The sequence below is a fragment of the Narcine bancroftii genome, chromosome 2 (genome assembly GCF_036971445.1).
Source record: "Narcine bancroftii isolate sNarBan1 chromosome 2, sNarBan1.hap1, whole genome shotgun sequence".
In the NCBI taxonomy this organism is placed as follows: domain Eukaryota; kingdom Metazoa; phylum Chordata; class Chondrichthyes; order Torpediniformes; family Narcinidae; genus Narcine; species Narcine bancroftii.
This window is the reverse complement of record NC_091470.1, coordinates 111,585,080-111,606,399: the sequence shown is the minus strand read 5'-3', so window position 1 is coordinate 111,606,399 and position 21,320 is coordinate 111,585,080. Positions and strand designations below refer to the sequence as shown.

The 21,320-nt window shown below is 46.0% G+C and overlaps 1 protein-coding gene across 2 annotated transcripts in view; it reads right to left on the bottom strand.

Moving 5' to 3' along the window:
• Positions 1-17,798, bottom strand: part of sema4c (sema domain, immunoglobulin domain (Ig), transmembrane domain (TM) and short cytoplasmic domain, (semaphorin) 4C) — a 71,903-nt gene extending 54,105 nt beyond the window's left edge. Inside the window, exon 1 of one of the 2 annotated variants that reach the window (XM_069918014.1) lies at positions 17,556-17,798. In XM_069918014.1, the coding sequence (XP_069774115.1) occupies positions 17,556-17,670 (115 nt within the window). In that variant the 5' untranslated portion in view covers positions 17,671-17,798. Of the gene's footprint in view, positions 1-2,766; positions 2,834-17,555 lie in introns of those variants that run through there. The other variant, XM_069918015.1, reaches the window with a different exon arrangement.
• Between the last annotated feature and the right edge of the window lie 3,522 nt (positions 17,799-21,320).

The following is a 21,320-nucleotide window of genomic DNA, read 5'->3' as shown; positions in this document are numbered from 1 at the left end:
GTCCTATCAACCTGCACGGCGTCCTTGAGAGATATATGGATTTGAACCCCAAGGTTCTTCCACACTGTGAAGTATCCTCCATTAATCATGTGCTCTGTCAAGCTTTACCTTCCAAAATGCTTCACCTCACACATATCCTGATTGAACTTCATCTGCCCAACATTTCGGGCCTGGAACCTCTGTTAAGTGAAAAGCAGACTGGCATCAGAATAAAGTGGTTGAGGGAGAAGGGAAGACAGGGCAGGGGGTGGAGTGAGCCTTTCATTGCATCGGGACATTGTACTTGAGTACATGACTGGGTAGGTCACGTCTCCAGAATGGAGGACCATCGCCTTCCCAAGATCGTGTTATATGGCGAGCTCTCCACTGGCCACCGAGACAGAGGTGCACCAAAGAAGAGGTACAAGGACTGCCTATAGAAAGCTCTTGGTGCCTGCCACATTGACCACCGCCAGTGGGCTGATATCGCCTCAAACCGTGCATCTTGGCGCCTCACAGTTTGGCGGGCAGCAACCTCCTTTGAAGAAGACCGCAGAGCCCACCTCACTGTCAAAAGACAAAGGAGGAAACACCCAACACCTAACCCCAACCAACCAATTTTCCCTTGCAACCGCTGCAACCATGTCTGCCTGTCCCGCATCGGACTTGTCAGCCACAAACGAGCCTGCAACTGACGTGGACATTACCCCTCCATAAATCTTCGTCCGCGAAGCCAAGTCAAAGAGCCAAAAAAAGACATGACAGTAAATTCTCATTCATTCATTAATTGGCGCAATGGAACTCAAAGTTGAATAACTAACACACCGGTCATCTATTCCCACAGCTGACGTGGATCCCGACTAAATGTGGGAATGTGGTCAATAGTGAGAAACTGAAGGGATTATTATTTGGAAGAGTTTGTGAGGTTACATCCTCCTACTTGCTGGGGAAGTAGAGCGAGATTTCCCATTCCTCATCTTTGTCCTCCGCCTCATTGACCCCCCGTCCTCCTCCATCCTACCCCCCCCCCCCACTACACCCTCACTCTTCCATTATATTGAAACGTGCCAATACAATTTTATCAGCCACGAGAGATGGGCTGTGCCAAAATAATCTTGAAACAATTTCAAGTTTACATTTACACATACTTTTCTCACAGGAAAAAAATTTGCACAACCCAAGATTTTTGCGCAACTAGAGGGAACTTTGCTTACAAATTTAAAGCTACTGCCAATATCTGCTGCTAGAGATTTATTAAATCTCCTCACCCCGTCATCCTCCCCACCGTGGCCTCCATCCTCTCACAACAACCCACACCCACCCCCCCGCCTGCTCCCAGACTCTGACTCCACCTCCATCCTTCCATCGTCCCCCATCCCCCGCTGGCCACCTCCCCCCTCCTCACCTGTCATACACCACTGCTCCTTCTCACCAACCTCCGCCCCCATACTCCATCACCCCCAGGCGCCACACCAGAACTCAGTCCCATTCACAAAAGGTTTGACTACTTTCCCCTTCTCCAGCCAGATGGCTGTTCTTAAGATTCTGCCCCCCCCCCCCCAATCACCGCTTCCCCAAATTTGACTGAATGAGGCAGGATGGGAGAGCAAACTCAGTGTGCCAGCATGCATCTGTGGTGGCAGGAGGGACAGTCGGTGTTTCAGCTCAAAACCCCAAATTGGAAATGGTGCAGGGGGGGATTGACGCAGCAGATCCGCCAGCATTCACCTCTGCGGACCCCCCCGTGCCCCTCTGGTGTCTAAGTTGACGGACTGAAACAATGGCTTATCTTCTAGTCTTGGTGGCTTTTCCTAGGCACTGTGGAATTCTTCACCAGTACCTGCACATCATTAATTCAGCGGCAGCTCAATGCTGGGCTGGATGCCAGCCAATTCCCTAGTATCTCATAGGGTACCACCTCGCGGTCTAAAATAGGTTACAGCTGTTATTCCTTCTTGTATGTAATTATCAGAGAAGTTTCTGAAATGAAAGCCGCAGGACAACTTTGGACGCAGAAGAACAAAGTGCCTGCAAGGCTCAAATTTGACTCATCAAAAGGCAATTAGAAAGCTTAGTGGTGGAACTGCCTGGACCACATCCTCTGCCCACCCCCACCTCCATGCTCTGTGGCCCCTCGATAGGTAAATGAGACCTCCTGTGTGATCTCAGGCCCTCAATCACCCTCCCAGCGAGCCACAACCACCAGTACCGGATTTCGACTGCGGCTGGTTTCAATTAAAAGCAAGTGGAACAGAAATCTCACGTTATAACTACACCACCCCACCCCCCCCAACCCCAACACGCATACAGGAAGGATCAGGATCAATCAAATCTGGACGGGATGATTTTTTTTTAATTTTTACATCAACACGGTAACTGGCCCTTCCAGCCCATACCATCCAAATACCCTAATTAACCTACAAACCCTGTGTTTTTGAAAAACTCACGCCAACACAGGCAGAACATGCAAAGTCCTTGGAGACACCGCCAGATTCAAACCTACTAAACAGTGCTATGCTAAGGGTGACGCCCAAATATTAAGGGATCTCCTCAGAAAGCGCAGAGGAAGATTTCACACTGAAACGCTGACTGTCCCTCCTGCCACTGCAGGTGCCCGCCGAGTTTGCTCTCCCGTCCTGCCTCAGTCAGACAAATTTGGTACAGCCTGTGCTGCACAATCCTGGGAGCATTTGACAGGTTAAGATAAAGGCTGGTTTTCACCATACGCACCCTGTGTGTTTGATTTAACTGGGAGTTTCCTCCACATCTAACACAGGCTCAACTTACCCCCGATGCAAGTGGGACAATGCAGAGGAAGTATTTTCATGTTTCTAACCTTCACAGTGCCCGAGCTACCAACAGCAAGGCAGAAAACAAAATTTATGTTGACAACATTCACACAAGGTAAAGTAAAATACAAAAGAGAAATCCTGAGTTGATGTTTGCTGTGAAGGCTTCCTTCCACACCCTTTCCCATTTCACTGTTGTACTCTCCCATAATGGAAACAGGAAATATTATTTCCCAAGGAACCCTGCCGGCTGTTCGTTTATTGACAGACTGGTAGCCTGTTTGTGTTGCAATCAATGGTCTGTAATAGCAGCGAGCTCTCCAAAATGGCCAGATGCAACATGCACCCTTTGGCACACATTCTTGTGGCTGGGCGCACCTCGACGCTGGGTCAGAGTGGCACTGCCGGGCCACCCACTGAGAAACTCCTTGGGGAAGGGCAGCAATTTGCTGTCATCCTGCTGGATCCAGGGATCCTGCAATTTCCCCGTTGTACGGAGACATGATTAACACGCTATATCTCTAATCTTCCCCAAGTATCATCTGGGCAGGCCCACGTTTGACTCTTCTAACGCTCTCCAGAACAAATTCAGAACAATTTGGTCTCTCCACTCTTGGCTGCCTCAGACTGGGAGATACAGCTCCCTTTTAGATCCTTCCATGGCTTTGTCCCCCACCCGCCCCACCAACCCGCTTATCCGCAGTACGGTTAGCGCCACGCGATTACAGCACCAGCAACCCAGGTTCGAATCTGGCACTGTCTGGAAGGAGTTTGTACGCGCTCCCAGTGTTTGTGGGTGTTTCCTCCGGGTGCTCTGGGGTGGGAATGGGGGGAAAGGAGACAGAGGGATAGAGAAACTCTTGTACCCACCCACTAGTATCCACCCACCTCCCACCTGTTAGTCTACACTCCTCCACCTGGCCCTTCCTCCTTTCCCTCATCCCCTCTTCTTTTTATTCAGATGCCTGTCTGCTTTTTGCTCATACCTTGATGAAGGGGTTAGGCCTGAAACGTTGGTTACCCTTTACTTCCTCTAAACCAGTGGTTCACAACCTTTTCCACTCTCATACCATTTTAAGTGATCCCTACGCCATCGGTGCTCTGTGATTAGTGAGGGATTGCTTAAGGTACGAGAATCCCTGCGCTAGACCCAATTGTTACTGAAATATTTTGCTTAGCGCTTGACGTAGCACTTAGCGCAACCCCTTCACAGCACCAGCCATCGGGGATGGGGTTCAAATCCCGTGCTCTCTGTAAGGCGTTTATATGTTCTCCCCATGTCTGTATGGGTTTTCACCGGGGGGCTCTGGTTTCCTCCCACCCTTCAAAACGTACCGGGGGGGGGGGGGGGGGGGTTGTAGGTCAATTGGATGGCACGGGCGCATCAGCCAATAGGGCCTGTTACCACGCTGTATGTCTACATTTATAAAAAAATTGTATGACAGTGAATTTAAGGGGAAGTGATGAAGGGTCAATTCACCTCTCACAAATCAGAATTTATTGTTATGAATTTCGGTGATTCACACAGCATCATCGTTCAAACATTCATATTATAACCACCTTACATTATTGCTGATTGCTCCCCAGAACATTCCCTAGAACATTCTGCTTTTATTTTATTTGTCCAGGAACTTTAACAGAGACCAGGATGCCCATCACAAGCACAGAACTGAATAGAAGGACACAACAGGGGATACCAGGCAGGCATTGGAAGAGGAAGGTTTAAAGGAGGCACCACACAGAGTGTTATTCATCAAAAATTACCCAAAACCACATGCTGGAAATCTAAAATAAGGACAGAAAATGCTGGAAACACTCATCAGGTCAGGAAGCATCTGGGGAGAAGTGAAAGACAGCTGTTATTGCATGAGGAGTGTGAGGAGATTTGTTGTGTAACCAAAACCTCTGGCAAATTTCTACAGGTGAACCAAAGAGAGAATTCGGTCTGGTTGCATCACTGTCTGGTATGGAGGTGCCAATGCACAGGACAGGAAAAGACAACAGAGAGTTGTGAATTCAGCCTGTGACATCACGGGCTCCAGTCTTCCCTCGGTCGAAGACGTCTACAAAAGGCGATGTCTTAAGAAAGCAGCCTCAATTCTCAAGGACCCCCCCCCCACCCCCCACCACCCAGGCCAGACCCTCTTTACTCTGCTACCATCGGGAAGGAGGTACAGGAGGGAGCCTGAAGACAGGCACCAGCGGCATAAGGGCAGCTGCTTCTCCTCTGCCATCAGATTTCTGAATGGACAATGAACCACAGACACTGCCTCACTTTCTCATATTTTTGCACTAATTTATCTTTTTTTTAACATGTAATTCATACCAATATTTGAACTATAATACTGCGGCAAAACAACAAATTTCGTGACAGGTTCATGACTATAACTTCTGATTTCAAGTTCAGAAGTGAGAAGGGGACAGAAATGCAGGTAGAGTATTATTATTTGCCACTGAAGCCTGAACACAGTTCTTGAATTTGTTGAGTCATCTTCTATCGTCCTGCTTGTCTGCCTTCAATCATTAACAGCGGAACATCATCACCACAGGAAACTCATTAATCCTCATCGCTCTCAAGTTGCTCCGTCTGTGCAGCACACGCAGTGTCTGATGATTGTCTCCCTTCCCATGGACCCCTCTCCCACTCTGTTCCTTCCTCTCATCAAATGACCTCTGCCTACAACCCATCACCCGAAGCCAATCATCCTTTCGTTGATGTCATCAATCTGCTCTTGACTGACAGCTTAAAACACAAATGCAGGAGTAGTCTCTCATGACTTTTCACACAGAAGAGATCCCACCTCCACATTTCAAAAGCACAGTGGTCTCCACATACAGCCATTCCTCGTCATACGTCCGAGTTCCGTTCTGACTGATTGGAAGCATCTCGTAATGAATGCTAATCAGAAATTCACTGCATCCGTTTTATCGTTCATCCATTGGGAGCGAGGCGGTGAGATCGGTGTGGGGACAGACAGCAGGCTGCTGGGAGGGAGCGTGGTGGTGGGATCAGTGTGGGGACCGACAGCAGGCTGTCTGGAGGGAGCGAGGGTAGTGGGACAAATGCAGGCTGCCAAGATAGTCTCCCAACTGCCCACCACCACCACCCCCCACACTGATCCCACCGCCCTGCTCCCCCCCACCCCCACACCCAACAGCCTGCCACCAGCCCCCAACGATAGATGAGGGTGATGCTAATTTATGATGTTAATTTATACAGGTTTTTTTCCTTCAGTCATATGTACAGATGGTCATAAGTCAGGAAGAGGTTGCATTTGAAGCGGTTTGTGGGGTTTCTGAAGACTCAAGCATTCATGACAAGGAAGCCAAGAGTGGAGATTCAGGGTGAGGCAACTTCTATTTAGCACATCCTATCTACATGGGTGACTAGAGGGTGGGGGAAACTCGACCTAGGGGACATATCTTCAAGATTCAAGATAGTAGATGTAGGATGGAGATGAGGAGGAACTGCTTTTCCCAGAAGGTGGGGAATCTATGGAATTCACTGCCCATTGAAGCAGTGGAGGCAACCTCAGTAATGTATTTAAGACTAGGTTGGATAGATTTTTAAGAGTAGAGGGATTAAAGGAGACAGGGAAAAGGCAGGTAGGTGGACACATGATCATCAGATCAGCCATGATCTCATTAAATGGCGGAGCAGGCTCGATGGGCTGAATGGCTGAATCCTGCTCCTATTTCATATATTCCTATCTTCATCCACTTATTCACCTTCCAGCATCCGGGCTGTGCCTTCTCGAACACATCCACATCCTCCCATCACACAGCATTCTGGCCATCAACCAGCAGGTTAGACCAATCCCATTTTATTCCCCTACCCCAGATTCTACCACTCATCTGCGCACCATGAGGAAACCTATAGTGGCCAATTACCCTGCCAACTGCCATTCAGTTGGGATTTGGGAGGAAACCGGAGCACCCGGAGTTAACCCAACGTGCAAGCTCTGCCAAGACTGTGCCGGAGGTCAGGTTTGAACGCAGGTCTCAAGAGCTGCAAGTCTGAGGCTGTACAAGTCACCTGTAAGCTTGTAAATGTGAAGAGGGTCTCTCCAGACCTCTAGAATTCATCTCCCCTCTAATCCACATTAAAACATGACACCATAGCTGAGGAAAAGAGCCATTTGCTCTCTCATTCCTTTACTCCTGAAGACAATAAATGTGCACACTGAATAAATGTGTCTCCCTCTAGCACAATCCCTCACACTTTTTAATCAAATGGCCACATTAACCTCTGTAACCAATCAATAGCTCCAAATTTGCTAGATTAATGAGGACCATCAAGTATCTCGGAACACGGAGGAGTCACGTGATGGAGTAGTGGCCGGACGGTGAACTCCAGCCCTCTCCAGAAAAGTCGGGAAAAACAAAGGAAAACACAAAGGCACAGAAATAAAAGTTACAGAAAAGTGAGTATAAAGGTGGAAAGAAGATGGCGACAAAAAAAGAAAAATCGAAAGCAACGGTAAAAAGAGAGGAAGAGAAGACAAAGGAGGAAAAAGATGAAGGCCTTACCTGTCCGAAGAGGCCCGCTGCGGAGAGAGAAACCCGCTCCCTCAGGTCGGTAAATAATGGACTACAAAAATGGCTCGCTGAGCCGAGTAAAAGTGCACAACCGCGCATGTGCGATGCGCATGAAAAAAAACACACCGACGGGAGGGGGGACCAGCTGGGGAGTCGATCTCCACAGCCGGCAACGACAGCTGCAGAACACCTGCAGCAAGAAGAGACCACATAAGACAATAGAAACAAGAAAGAAGAGAAGGAAAGGGCAACAAAGAAACAACAGATGGCCAACCCAGAGGAAGAAGAAGAGGAAGAGGAAGAGTACAGTGAAATAGAAGAAGAAAAGAAAGGCAAGATAAAGGAGGTACTTTCTCTTATTAAAGGATACATGGAGTCATTTAAAGAATGGCAAACACAGGAATTTAATGATTTAAGAAAAAGAATAAACAACACAGAAGAGAAAATAAATAAAATGGAGATGACCTTAACAGAAATGGGAAAGAAAATGGACAAGATGGAAGAGCGGGCAGTAGCAGCAGAAATGGAGGTAGAAGACTTAAAAAAGAAATTGGAGGAATCTAATAAAAAAACTAAAGAGACACAAGAACTACTAGCTCAAAAAATAGATACAATGGAAAACCATAACAGAAGAAATAACATAAAGATAGTGGGCCTTAAGGAAGATGAAGAAGGCAAGAATATGAGGGAGTTTATAAAAGAGTGGATCCCTAAGACCCTAGGATGTCCAGAACTACAGCAAGAAATGGAAATAGAAAGGGCACATAGAGTATTGGCCTCTAAACCACAACCACAACAAAAACCAAGATCTATTGTAGTAAAATTCCTAAGATATACTACAAGAGAAAAGGTACTGGAGAAGACAATGGAAAAAGTAAGAGAGGGCAACAAACCACTGGAGTATAAAGGGCAAAAAATCTTCATTTATCCAGATATAAGTTTTGAACTCCTAAAGAAGAGAAAAGAGTTCAATACAGCAAAGGCGATTTTATGGAAGAAAGGGTATAAATTTATACTAAAGTATCCAGCGGTATTGAAAATATTTATTCCAGGACAACAAAACAGACTATTCTCGGATCCAGAAGAAGCACGAAAATTTGCAGAACAATTACAAAAATAGACTGAGGGAGGAAGACGGGTAATGAGAGTAAAAATGATCACGATTGATATGTATGTGGGTAAAGACAAAAATAGACAGGGATGAAGACGGGTAATGAGAGTAAAAATGATCACGATTGATATGTATGCGGGTAAAGAGGTATAAGAGTGAATAGAGATAATGTGCATACGTGAATGTACCTGTACTTAGAGGAAAATATAGATAGTATAGACAAGAATTAATAAGGGAAGGTAATGGAATAGAGAGAATAAGGAGGGAATTAAAAGAGTGACCTTTGTGACATATGAAAAGTGAAATCTTTTCTGGGGGGGGTGGGGTGGGGGGAAATAGCGGTCACTGCAAAATCAGTTGACGCTTGCGAGTGGATTCGCAAATCCAAATGGAGAGGGGAGATGTGGTTGTCCGACAAGGGATAAAGGACAACTCAGGAGGTGAAGGGGAGATCGGGGATAAATAAGATAGAAATAGGAGAATAAGGAAAATGTTGGATGTTGTAGGAATGTTGTCTTATAAAGAGTTGAAAATAAGAAAACAGAAATGGAAAAGGAGGAAAGGTAATGATGGAAAAACGGAAAGAGAAGATAAACAAAATATAAAAGGGCTACGCTGAACTATATGATTTTAAATATTAATGGAATACATAACCAAATTAAAAGGAAGAAATTACTAAATTTAAATGAATAAATGTATTCCATTAGAAAAAATAACATATAGGTTAAGAAATAATATTGAAATATTCGAACAAGTATAGGAGCCTTACATTAAATACAATAGTGAAAACCTACCGGGGACAAACATTACCTAAGTTGATGGAAGGAGAAGGAAAGAAAAGAATGGACTCAGTAGAATTTCTGGTGTATTTTTGTTGAATGACAACATTGTCTGACTGGCTTAATGCAACCTAGATTGTATACCTAAAATGGATGAGGGGGGGGGGTGGGGGGGTGGCTTGGGAGGAGGGAGGGGTGGGGGAGAAAAAGTCACTGTATATGTGTGAAAAAGAAATAGTGTATATCATGGCTAATGTGATTTATGGTGTGAAAAATAAAAAATTTAAAATAAAAAAAAATATTTGCAGCTAGACAGTTGGAATCCAAGGCAAAAAATTGACAAGCCGGAAACTGCATGGTTGGATGAGTACTTATACAAGCAAAATAAATTTGTACTTATTGAAAACAAAAAAAAGTATCTCGGAACACATAATAAGCAATTCAGAACATCTTTCAAAATGGAATGTGAGGAAAAAATGTCTGGGTGGCACAGTTGGCGGAGCAGTAACGCAACACCTTTACATCACCAGCGATTGCAATTCGAATCCCGCGCTGTCTGTCAGGAGTTTGTACGTTCTTCCCTGGGGGCTCTGGTTTTCTCCCACTGTTCAAAACATACCGGGGGTTGTAGGTTAATTGGGTGGTATATTGAGCAGCATGGACTCGTGGGCCAAAATGGCCTGTCACTGTGCTTAATTTTTTTTTAAATGTTAACATTTAAAAGGGATGGATGGGGGGGCGGGGAGGAGATTGCCATTGTCTAGAAACAATATGAATTCAACAACTCACAAGAAAACTCAATGCCACACAGGACGTTACGGTCTGCAGGCACCTCATCCCTCCAGCACTGACACACAGGAGCAGCAGTTTGTACAGTGGACTCGCCAAGGCTCCTTAGGCAGCCCCTTCCAATCTCTCCAGTCAAAACAGACAAGGGCAGAAAGAGTCTGTGAGCACCTGCCACCGAGAAGTTGCCCTTGAATCCACACACCGTCCGGACTTGGAAATCTATCTCTGGTTCTTCACCATTATTGGGTCAAAATCCTGAAACTCCTTCCAGAAGAGCATTGTGTACAGACCCACACCTCAAGGTGCAAGAGGAAGCTCACCACCTCCTTCTAGGAGGAAACAGGGATGAGCAAAGCCTACATCCGTTCAATCAATAAAAAAAAACATTATTTGCCCATCCAGGCACAGGGACCTGGTTTCAGATGGGCAGTACCGCCTACAGATGGAACGTCCTATGGAAGTTCAATGGGAATAGCTCCTTACAACAGATTTATTGTCAAAGTACATACATAACATCACATACAACCCTGAGATTCTTTCTCATGCAGGCGAGACAGAATTACCACTTATTGGTTGTGCAAAACAAAAAATTGTTCACAATGTAAACAAATAAGGAAATGCAAACAAACCGACTGCAATACAAAGAGAAAGAAAAAAAATCAATAAACTGCACTTCAGAGTCCTTAAATGAGTCCCTGATTGAGTTTGATGTTGAGGATACTGATGGAGGAGGGGGAGGGGGAGCAGCTGTTCCTGAACCTGGTAGTGCGGGTCTTTCCTGATGGTAGCAGCGAGAACGGAGCGGGTGCTGGGTGGTGTGGATCCTTGATGATTGCTGCTGCTCTCCAACGGCAGTGTTCCCTGCAGGTGTTCTCGAGGGTGGGGAGAGTTTTGCCTGTGATTTCCTGGGCTGTGTCCACTACCTGTTGCAGGGCTTTACGCTCAGGGGTATTGGTATCCTCCATATGAAAGAGGAATCCTCTCTGGTTGGGAATAAAGGCTTCTCTGCTTATTCTATTTCCAGTTAGCCACTCACATTTCACAATGACTCCTTCTGGGGCTGTTTCTCTGCTACAATAGGAAGCACATGTGCGCGGAGGAAAATGCGTGACCCTGGGTCTCGATACATCAAGGACATGGGCAGAATTCCCAAGCACCTGCATCTGATGGTGTAGGCGATTCTACTGAATTCAGCCTTGACCCCTGCTGCAGCATACAGGAATAAACCTCCAGGCACACACAGTGGGTGGCAATCCTCAATCTGGCATCTGTGGTGGGGGGGGGGGGGTGGTGTTTGGGTTAAGTTGTAATCTCCTTAAACATGATCAGGGTTGGCATGGGGAGGGGGGAGAAGTGGAGATCTGGAGTTTTTAAAGAAACACTCAGAATTCTCCCCCCACCCCCATCTGACCCCAGGGGTTACCCGCACAGCCAATAAACCTACTGCCGCCGACTCATTTTGGATGAGCCTCCCTCCATCCACACACACACACACTCTCAACACGAATTCAGTCCCCAGAAAATTATATTCTTTGCATATAATTACAGGCTTGAAGCTGTAAGCTGGCAAAGGTTCTCAGTAATTTAAAAAGCTCCAAGAGATTTGGAGCTTAATGCAAAACAAAAATTGGATCTTCGCTCAGCTGAACAGCACCAAATTTTGGTTGTGGAGGTGGGGTGTTGGCAGACAGGAGAGAAGTCCCTCTTATATTTTCACTGTTCACACTCAATCTCCAAGCCTTGGAGCAAGTTGAAATGCATTAGCGAAAGACCAGGCAGGCACCCCAGTTGGGACAGGAAAGGATCACATGATATAGGAGCAGAAGGAGGACCATTGAGCTTGCCCCACCATTCTAATCATGAGCTAATTCATTGTCCCAATCACTAGCTTTCTCACTGTAACCCTTGATGCCCAGGCTAATCAACTACCTGAGATTCTCTGCCTTAATTACACCCAATGAGCTCGCTCCCACAGCTGCCCATGGCAACAAATTGTGCAGTCTCACAACACTCTGGCTAAAGAAATTTTTCCTGATCTCTGTTTTAAATTGACACCCTTTTATCTGAAATTATGCCCTTTTGCCCGAGAGTCCCCTGCACCATGAGATATATACGCTGTCCAGACTTCTCAGCATTTGAAAGGACTGGGCAGCGAGAGGGGGTGAAGGCGAGATCTTGGGCAGCAGGTAGAAACATAGAAGATAGGAGCAGGAGTAGGTCATTCGACCCTTCGAGCCTGCTCCGCCATTCAACGAGATCATGGCTGATCTTAAAGTTCAGTACCCCGTTCCCGCCTTCTCTCCGTAACCTTTAATACCCTTATACTGAAGAAATAGATCTAATTCCCTCTTAAATATATTTAATGAACCTGCCTCTACTGCCCTCTGTGGCAATGAATTCCACAGATTCACCACCCTCTGGGTAAAGAAATTCCTCCTCATCTCGGTCCTAAATGGTTTGCCTATTATCCTCAAACCATGGCCCTGGGTTCTGGATTTTCCCATCATTGGAAACATCCCATCTGCATCCATTCTGTCCAGTCCTGCCAGAATTTTATATGTCTCTATGAGATCCCCTCTCAATCTTCTAAACTCCAGCAAGTACAATCCCAATTTGCGCAATCTTTCCTCATAAGTCATTCCTGCCATTCCAGGTATCAGCCTGGTGAATCGCCTCTCCACTCCCTCTATTGCAAGAACATCCTTCCTTAGATAAGGTGACCAAAACTGCACACAATACTCCAGGTGGGGTCTCACCAAGGCCCTGTACAGCTGCAGTAAGGTATCCTTGTTCCTATACTCAAACCTTCATGATATGAAGGCCAACATACCATTTGCCTTTTTAACCGCCTGCTGTACCTGCATCCTCGCCTTCAGAGACTGATGTACAAGTACCCCTAGGTCTCTCTGCACTTCCCCATCTCTTAATCTATTGCCATTCAAATAGTAATCTGCCCTCCGGTTTGTATTACCAAAGTGGATAACCTCACATTTATCTACATTGTAGTGCATTTGCCATGTATCTGCCCAGTCCCTCAATTTATCCAAATCACACTGGAGCTTCCTGACCCCCTCTTCCATGCACAGCTTAGTGTCATCTGCAAATTTGGAGATATTACATCCAATCCCCTCATCCAGATCATTAATGTAAATTGTGAACAGCTGGGGTCCCAGTACAGATCCCTGTGGCACCCCACTGGTCACCGCCTGCCACTCAGAAAACGAGCCATTTATCCCAACTCTCTGTCTTCTACCTGCCAGCCAGTTCTCAATCCACATCAATACATAATGAGTTCATATAATGGAGATCTGAAAAGACAACAGCAGTCACCACCTGAGGGAATTACACCACCTAACAGCACGGTTAGCGCAACGCTATTACAGCGACAGTGACTGGGATCCCAAGCTGTTGGTAAGGAGTTTGCACGTTCTCTCCATGACTGTGTGTTTTTCCCGGGGGCTCCGGTTCCTTCTCACCGTTCAAAATGTACCAGGTTGTAGGTCAATTGGTCAACACGGGCTTCTGTGCCGAAAGTGCCTGTTACCGGGCTATATGTCTAAATTACTTTTTTTTAAATTTAAACACAATAAGCCATGGCTGAGTTAAGCCAATGAAGGGAAGAGGGAGGATTCACAAAGTCCAAGAGGAGTCAAAACATTGGTGTAACTTTAGAAACACTGAACGGCCTGGAAATTGAGTCTTGATAAGAGTTCTAACCTGAAATATTGACCCATGGTGTTTCCTGACTTGCCTGATCTTGCATTCTTTAGTCAAGATACCAAGTATCTGCAGCCCCAGTGTTTCTCGTCCCACACAGAATTCTGCATTAGGGCCATCAAGTATTCAGGGGCTCTTATGGGGGTTAAATCTCCCAACCTGTGCAATGTCCTTCTCCGTGTAAGGCATTTGACAAGATTCCCCCTGAGAGACTTCTTCGGAAAGTCATGAGGGATGGGATCCATGGAATTTTGGCTGTGGGGATCAGAATTGGCTTGCCTGCAGAAAGCAGTAGTGGAAGGGAAATGTTCTGCCTGGAGGTCAGTGACTAGTGGAGTTCCGTCCGCAGTGGATGTTCTGGGACCCCTGCTCTTTGTGATTTTTTTTTAAATGACCTAGATGAAGAAGCAGAAGGATGGGTCAGTAAATTTGTGGATGATATGAAGGTTGGAGGAGTTATGGATGGTGTTGAATGAAGATTGTTGTAGGTTATAGACAGGATACAGAGTTGGGTGGAAAAGTAGAAGATCGAGTTCAATCTGGATAAGTGAGGTGATACATTTTGGAAGGTCAAACTTGAAGGCTAAGTACAGGGTTAATGAAAGGTTACTTAACAGTGTGGATAAACAGACGGACCTTGGGGTTTAAATCTCTATATCTCTCAAGGTTGGCACGCAGGCTGATAGGATAGTTCAGAAGGCCTATGGGATGGTCAGGAGGTTGAGTTCAAGAGTCAAGAGGTCATGTTACAACTCTACAAATCTCTGGTGAGACCACACTTAAAATATTGTGTTCAGTTCTGGTCACCTCATTACAGGAAGGATGTGGAAGCTATGGAGCGGAGATTTACCAGGATGTTGCCTGGATTGGAAAATAAGTCTTATGAGGCAAGGTGAGCAGAGCTGGGGATTTTATCTTTGGAGTGAAGGATGAGAGGAGACTTAATAGAGGATTACAAGGTTCTGAGAGATATAGATAGGATGGACGGCCATCGCTTTTTTCCCCAGGGCGGGAATAGCAAACACCAGAGGACATCTGTACAAAATTAAGGGAGGAAGGTTTAGGGGAGACATTAGGGGCAAGTTTTTTTTTAATTGCATAGAGAGTTGTGGACGCATGGAATGCCTTGCCAGGGGTAGTAGTGAAGGTTCAAACATTAGGGGCATTTAAGAGTCTCCTAAACTGGCACATGGATGAAAGAAAAATAGAGGTAGGGTTTAGTTTTTATTGATAGGAATATATGGGGTCAGCACAACATCGTGGGCCGAATAGCCTGTTCTTTGCTGTAGTGTTCTGTTATGCCCCATGCCTGAACACATGTTATCCAATCAGACAGGCAGCACATATTCCAAGTCAATCCACAGAAGCCAGGAGTGCATGGCATTAGAATGTGCTGCCTTGTTAGGCTGCTGCAAGTACATTCAATAGCATCATTCACAACTGGGGAAGATTATGGAGGAGGACATTGCAAGGAGTTGGGAGAATTATGGAGCTTTGCCAAGCCGCAAGCATTCATACTTGCTTGCAGTTAGCGGGTTTATTGTGTTCGCATCGATACCATCTATGAACCGGCCACATCTCAGCAAGGTTTCAGTCCAAGCATGTTGCAGTGATTGAAAAGCTCAAAAAGCATCCATGGCAGTGGAGTCTCCTGCAAGACAGGACATCAGTGAATGGAGCCATAGATGCGAGAGTTGCACAGGAGCCCAACACTGCGTCAACAAAGCACAAAGCTTTCAGTCACTCCGATGCCTTCCCTTCACAGTTTTATTCATCTACAAAATCCCAGAACACAGGGTCAAGATGACACCCTCAGCGATACCAACCTTTTAATTTAGACATACAACTCAGTTAACTGGCCATTTCAGCCACTATTACATACCAGGGGCTGTAGGCTAAGCAGGAGGCACAGACTTGAGGGCTGAAGTGGCCTGTTACAGTGCTGTATGTCTAATTTAAAAATTAAAAGGTTGGCCACCTCTGCCCCAGAGTATTCTCCATCACTCAATTAGATCATAGATATCATTGTTAATTAAAATCTCTCAGGCAATATTTGCATGATCTGCCAAATGCAAAAGAGAGTTCCATATTTCAAAGTCTCTAAGTGTAAAATTATCTCCTGATTCCACTCCTGTAGTGCTCGCTCCAATTTAAGTCTCCACTCACTAAGCAAAGATAGCTTTTGTACACTGACCCGATCAGTCCCCGCCTTGCATCTTGATGCATTCTAAATTCCATCAGATACAAGCATGGTTTAAATGTGCTCTCCTCACAGAGTGGATTTTGGAAATCTATACTGCCCTCTCCCAAAGGCCAGTATAGCCTTTCCAACATGGGGTGGCCACAATGGCGGATTAACCATTAGGCTGAGTGGGCAGGAGCGGGACCTCGGCCTCTACAATTATTTCGACCACCCCCCCCCCCCACCATAAAACCCTGCGTTAATCAACTCCCTGGCAATTTCAGATCGCTTGGATAGTCCCATCGACCCTCAGAGGTTGCTAGGGACCACTTTGGAGACCTCTAATATGTTATTTAACCTCACTTTATTCTATTCAATGAAAGGTGGGGAGGGGTGGGGGGGTGGTGGGGGGAGGAAGGTCAGGGTAGTTTACTAAAGCTCAACCTAAGGGCCTGGGTGGTAGCTAATCTGCCACTGGGTGGCCAGAACTGTTCATAGGGTTCCTGATACAGTCTATCCACTGTTCTGCCTGGGCACAGCAATGATCCAGGCTAGCCAGAAGCGGCCACACCTCCTTCACAAGAGATCGATTTCACTCTTTGTGCCAGTTTCCCCTGACAAACAATTCTTCAAACTGCCGAAGGCAAAGCAAGACCTGAAAAAACAGTCCCGCATTTGGGATGATTCATGGTGCACTGCACACTTCACTCCCCCAGCATCTCTCATCCATCCCGAAAGATTGGGGTGGATCCCAGGGACCATTACCTCCTCTCTCCTACAGGCACAACCTCGTCTGCTTCTGCACCAGCAAGATTTTGTTAATTACAAATAGGTGGCACATTTAGCGCCATGCTGTTACAGTACCAGCGACCAGGGTTCAAAACTGGCACTGTCTGTAAGGAGTTTGTTCGTTCTCCCCGTGACCTGCGTGGGTTTCGTCCGGGTGCTTCAGTTTCCTCCCACCTTTCTAAAAGTGAGGGTGGGGTGGTGTGTTGCAGTTATAATGGTGTAAAGTAATTATATGTGGGTGTAAATGGGTGACACAGATTTGTGGGCCAGAAGGCGCTGTCACTGTATTGATTTCCCCTACCACCTCCTTCCATTCCGCCCCTGATTTGTCACGGTCAAAGCTCAGAGACACAAGAGATTGCACTTAATGGAATCTTGAGCAAAACAAAACCAAACTGTTCAACGGGTCAAGCAGCGTCCATGGAGACAAAAGGGATCATGAACATTTCAGCTCAAGGCCCTCCATGCTCATCAAAACTCTCTCAAATAAGGCGCACATACCGATTAGCACTGCATCCTTCTGTCATCTTCCAACCATTCCCATTCTCTGCTTTCAACGAGGCTTTGTGATCCAGGACTGGACACTGCCCGACTTTGACTTCTCATGCATTGTCTATTTATTTATTTTTGTAAGGTGGTTTATACGAATGTTTCCACTGTGACGCTGTCACAAAACAACGAATTTCAAGACTTGTTCATGACCATAAATTCTGATTCAGAATTTGTTAATCAGGCAAAGATGGTACCCACTCATGCCGACATACTGCAACTGGTCTGAGCGCTGCTGTTTCACATCAGGCATCCTATTTATTCAGCTATTTCTCTCAAATGGGCCGCAGCCCAAGGGCGCTCAAAACAGAAGGATGAAATTTGCCACTCACCATCGTGCCGCACGGTCTTGCGAGGTGCCGTGTTCCAGCCGCTCGCCTGGGCCACCTGAACCAGCATCACGAGCGCAATATTACAGACCAGCGACCGGGAGGCATCACCGGCCATCTCTTCCGACCCCGGGAGCCCCGGCAATGTCTTGGACGTGACAGCTCCCCTCCTCGCAGGGCTTCCCAACTCTGCGAGCCGCTGGAGCAGTTGGTATGGACTGGCCTCAGTTGCTGTCAACAGGCGCAGGATCTGCGGAGGAGGAAACAGATGGGTGTAGCAACACACAAACGTGAGAGGAAAGGCAGGAAGAGCTTCTGGGTAGAGCCTGACCTGCATGCACATGGTTATACTATTAACCCTTGCCACATACCCTGGGAGAAGGTGGGGAGAGGTGAAGGGGCACCGGAGGTAAAATCTTTCACAAAGATCAGTCGACCCGCCCTTGGACGTTTTGCAAATTTAGACCCATTTCCTTCCAAATTCCCCACAGCCCTTTAAATGTTTCCTCCTCAGTAAAGATACAATTTCTTCCTGTAATTGCTTCTGAATCTGTTTATAACTCCCTTTCGGGCAACACATGTCGCATGCAGAGTTCAAAGAAAATCCTCATCCTATCTCTCCACAGATATTTACTTAAATTACTTAAATTACTCTTCTCCAACATGCAATCTGGAAGAATTGGAGGTGGCGGTCATCACATTAATCTTCTCAACTCTGAAAAGTCACTGTAAATGTGTGAAAAAGAAAAAGTGTATATCATGGCTATTGTGATTTATGGTGTGAAAAATAAAAAATTTCAAAAAAAACTTCTCAACTCTGAAGGGGAACAGGAAAGTCTGATTTTAGTGCAGTTCACAAAAGTGCTGGAGAAACCCAGCAGGACACACAGCATCTGGAGGAAGTAACCAATGTTTTGGGCCTGAGCCCTTCATCAAGGTAGGAGCAAAAAGCAGGCAGGTACCTGAATAAGAAGGCGGGGGTGGGGGGAGAGGAGGGGATGGAGCACAGGCTAACAGGAAAGCGGTCATAGGTGAATACAGGCTGGAGAGTAGGAAAGAAAAGCTGAGAAGTGATGGGGAGGGGCGTAGCTCTGAATGGAGAGGGAAGGGGAGATGTTTAAGGGAAACCAGAGAAGTTGATGTTAACACTGTTTGGAAGGAAAAATTGGTGGAGGACGGTCCCATCCAAACTCAGCAGAAAACAACCTGCATGCAGCAGATTGGAGTAACTCAGCACCCAACCAGCCCACACCTGAATTTATCATAAAACGAAGAGCCTCTCCCCTCATCGGGAACCTGTCCAACTGCCTTATCAACCTCAGGTCAAACAAACACATACAGGCTGCGTCCGTCCTGAATCTCCGCACCATTTTCTTCCCCTCCTTGATCAAGTTGTCGGTTGTGTATCTTCACCCCCTCTTATAGATGCTGCGCGCGTGACCTGCTGAGTTCCTCCAACACTTTTGTGCTTTAACGACAGTCGTCTGCAGACTTTCGTGTTTCGCTCCTCCCCGCCTCTTTTGCACGTGGGCTGGAGATCTCTCAAACAGCTTCACATGAAAACAACCCAAGTTCACACTTTGGCATTACGGTACAGGCCAGTCAACACGCTGGGTCCTAGAACAACAAGCTCCATCTCATTTCCCTCCAACACTGCAACTATATTCAACGGACGTTTTCCCCTCCCCAACCATCGACACAATAGGGCAAAACCCCCAACCCTGGCCGCCATCTACAAGGTCAAGTTAGGAGTGTGTTGAAACACTCTCCATCTTCCTGGACATGTGCATCCCCACAACATTCAAGAAACTCAGCACCAAACATGCACAGCAGTCTGCTCGATAGACAACCATTCACTCACTCAACCACAGGCACACCATCACACTGGTTTGTACTATCCATGGCCATTCTCAATCTTTTTTCAGCAATGATCCCCCTCGCTCAAAAGTTTATGGGCCCCCCCTTCCCTGTGAAGCAGTCAAGTTTAGTTGGTTTCTTCCATACCTCTCTCCTACTGACAACCAGATATGCTGGCATACAAGACGATCCCTAAATTTGCATCTAAAATGTAGGTTTTGGGCTACACTCACTGTATAAGACTTCCCCAAGTCTGGCACTTAACATTGACCAGAGGACTGATGCTGTTCGGCAAATTTAATATACTAATTCACAATATTTTAAAGGCAAATTACCCAGAAAAGGTTTAATCTTATTAAACTAAACCATTATCGGCTCCTTTAATGTGCCGTTTAAAGCCTGTGTAGAGTTGATGGCAGTCAGACTGGGCTGTTAAGGTTCAGATTTTATACTTGACGCAGTGGAGTGTAGACGTAGAACACTACAGAAAAAGTTTGAAAACCACTCTTAATCGTTCTCTAATTGACTCGTTATGTGCACAGTTTCAGAACTCCAAAGCAAATTATTTCAGTAACAATTGGGTCCAGAGCAGTGGTTCTCAACCTTCCCTTCTCACCCACCTACCACTTTAAGCAATCCCTTACTAATCACAGAGCACCAATGCCATAGGGATTACTTAAAGTGGAATGTGAGTGAAAATGAAAAGGATGAGAGCCGCTGTTCTAAGCCGTCCCTACTTCATAACCCTCTATTTTTCTTCCATCCATTTGTCTGTCTTAGAGTCTCTTAAATGTCCCCAATGTTTCAGCCGCCGCCACCACCCCCAAGCAAAGCATTCCAGGCCCCCACAACTCTGTGTAAAACAAAAACTTACCCAATGTCTCCCCTAAACTTCCCTCCCTTAACTTTGTACAGGCGTCCTCAAGTGTTTGCTGGTCCTGTCTTGGGAAGCAGGTGCTGGGTGTCCACCCTATCTATGCCTCTCATAATCTTGCAGACCTCTATCAAATCTCCTCTCACCCTTCTACACTCACTGTAAAGAATTTTATACTTGGCATACAAAACGGCTCCTGGTATTGGGGTGATATTTTTAACTTTTGAGGACCGTCTTATATGCGGCATATACAGTACATGAAAAACATCAAAAATATTTAATATTATTCGAGGTGAAAAGAAACAAGGCTTTTACTTAAATATGCTGTGGATTTCTTTGGAAATGGCTGGTCTACAGGATGCACTACAGCAAGGGAGTAAAAGCACGGGGAACACCACCACTCGGATGTTGCCCTGCAAGACAGTCAAAATCCTGGTACCCTCGCCTTTACAGCAATGTGGGACTCCCACACCTCGGACTCCAGAGGTTCAAGAAGGTAGCTCATGAAAACAAGGTTACTTCATGGCCTGTTATCACACAAGATGCTGTTAGGAGATCCCATTGACTTTGCACTCCCCTCTCCCAATGCTTTCAGTTGATGATTTCCAATGACTTCCGAGTGGTCTTTTTAGCTCTGAACACCTCAATCTCTGTGTGCATGTGTAGCAAGGTCAAAGATCTCATCTCATCCTCATCAGACATGTGCTTCCAGTCTGACAATAAATAGTCCATGCTCAAACCAGCCAAGTTCAGAAGCTCTGAGAGCAATGTCTTCGGTCTCCAAGTAAAACCATGATGCTGGAGAAACTCAGCAGGTCAGTGTTCCTTGTATAGCAAAGATAAAGGTACATAACCAACAATTTGGGCTTGAGCCCTCATCACACCTTATCTTTGCTGTATTAAAATACTCCCACTCCACTATCAGACTCCTCAACAACTCAATCAGGGACTCATTTAACGACTCGTACTAGTGCACTTTATTGATTTTTTTTCCCCCTCTCTGTATTGCACAGTTTTTTTTACATTTCTTTATTTGT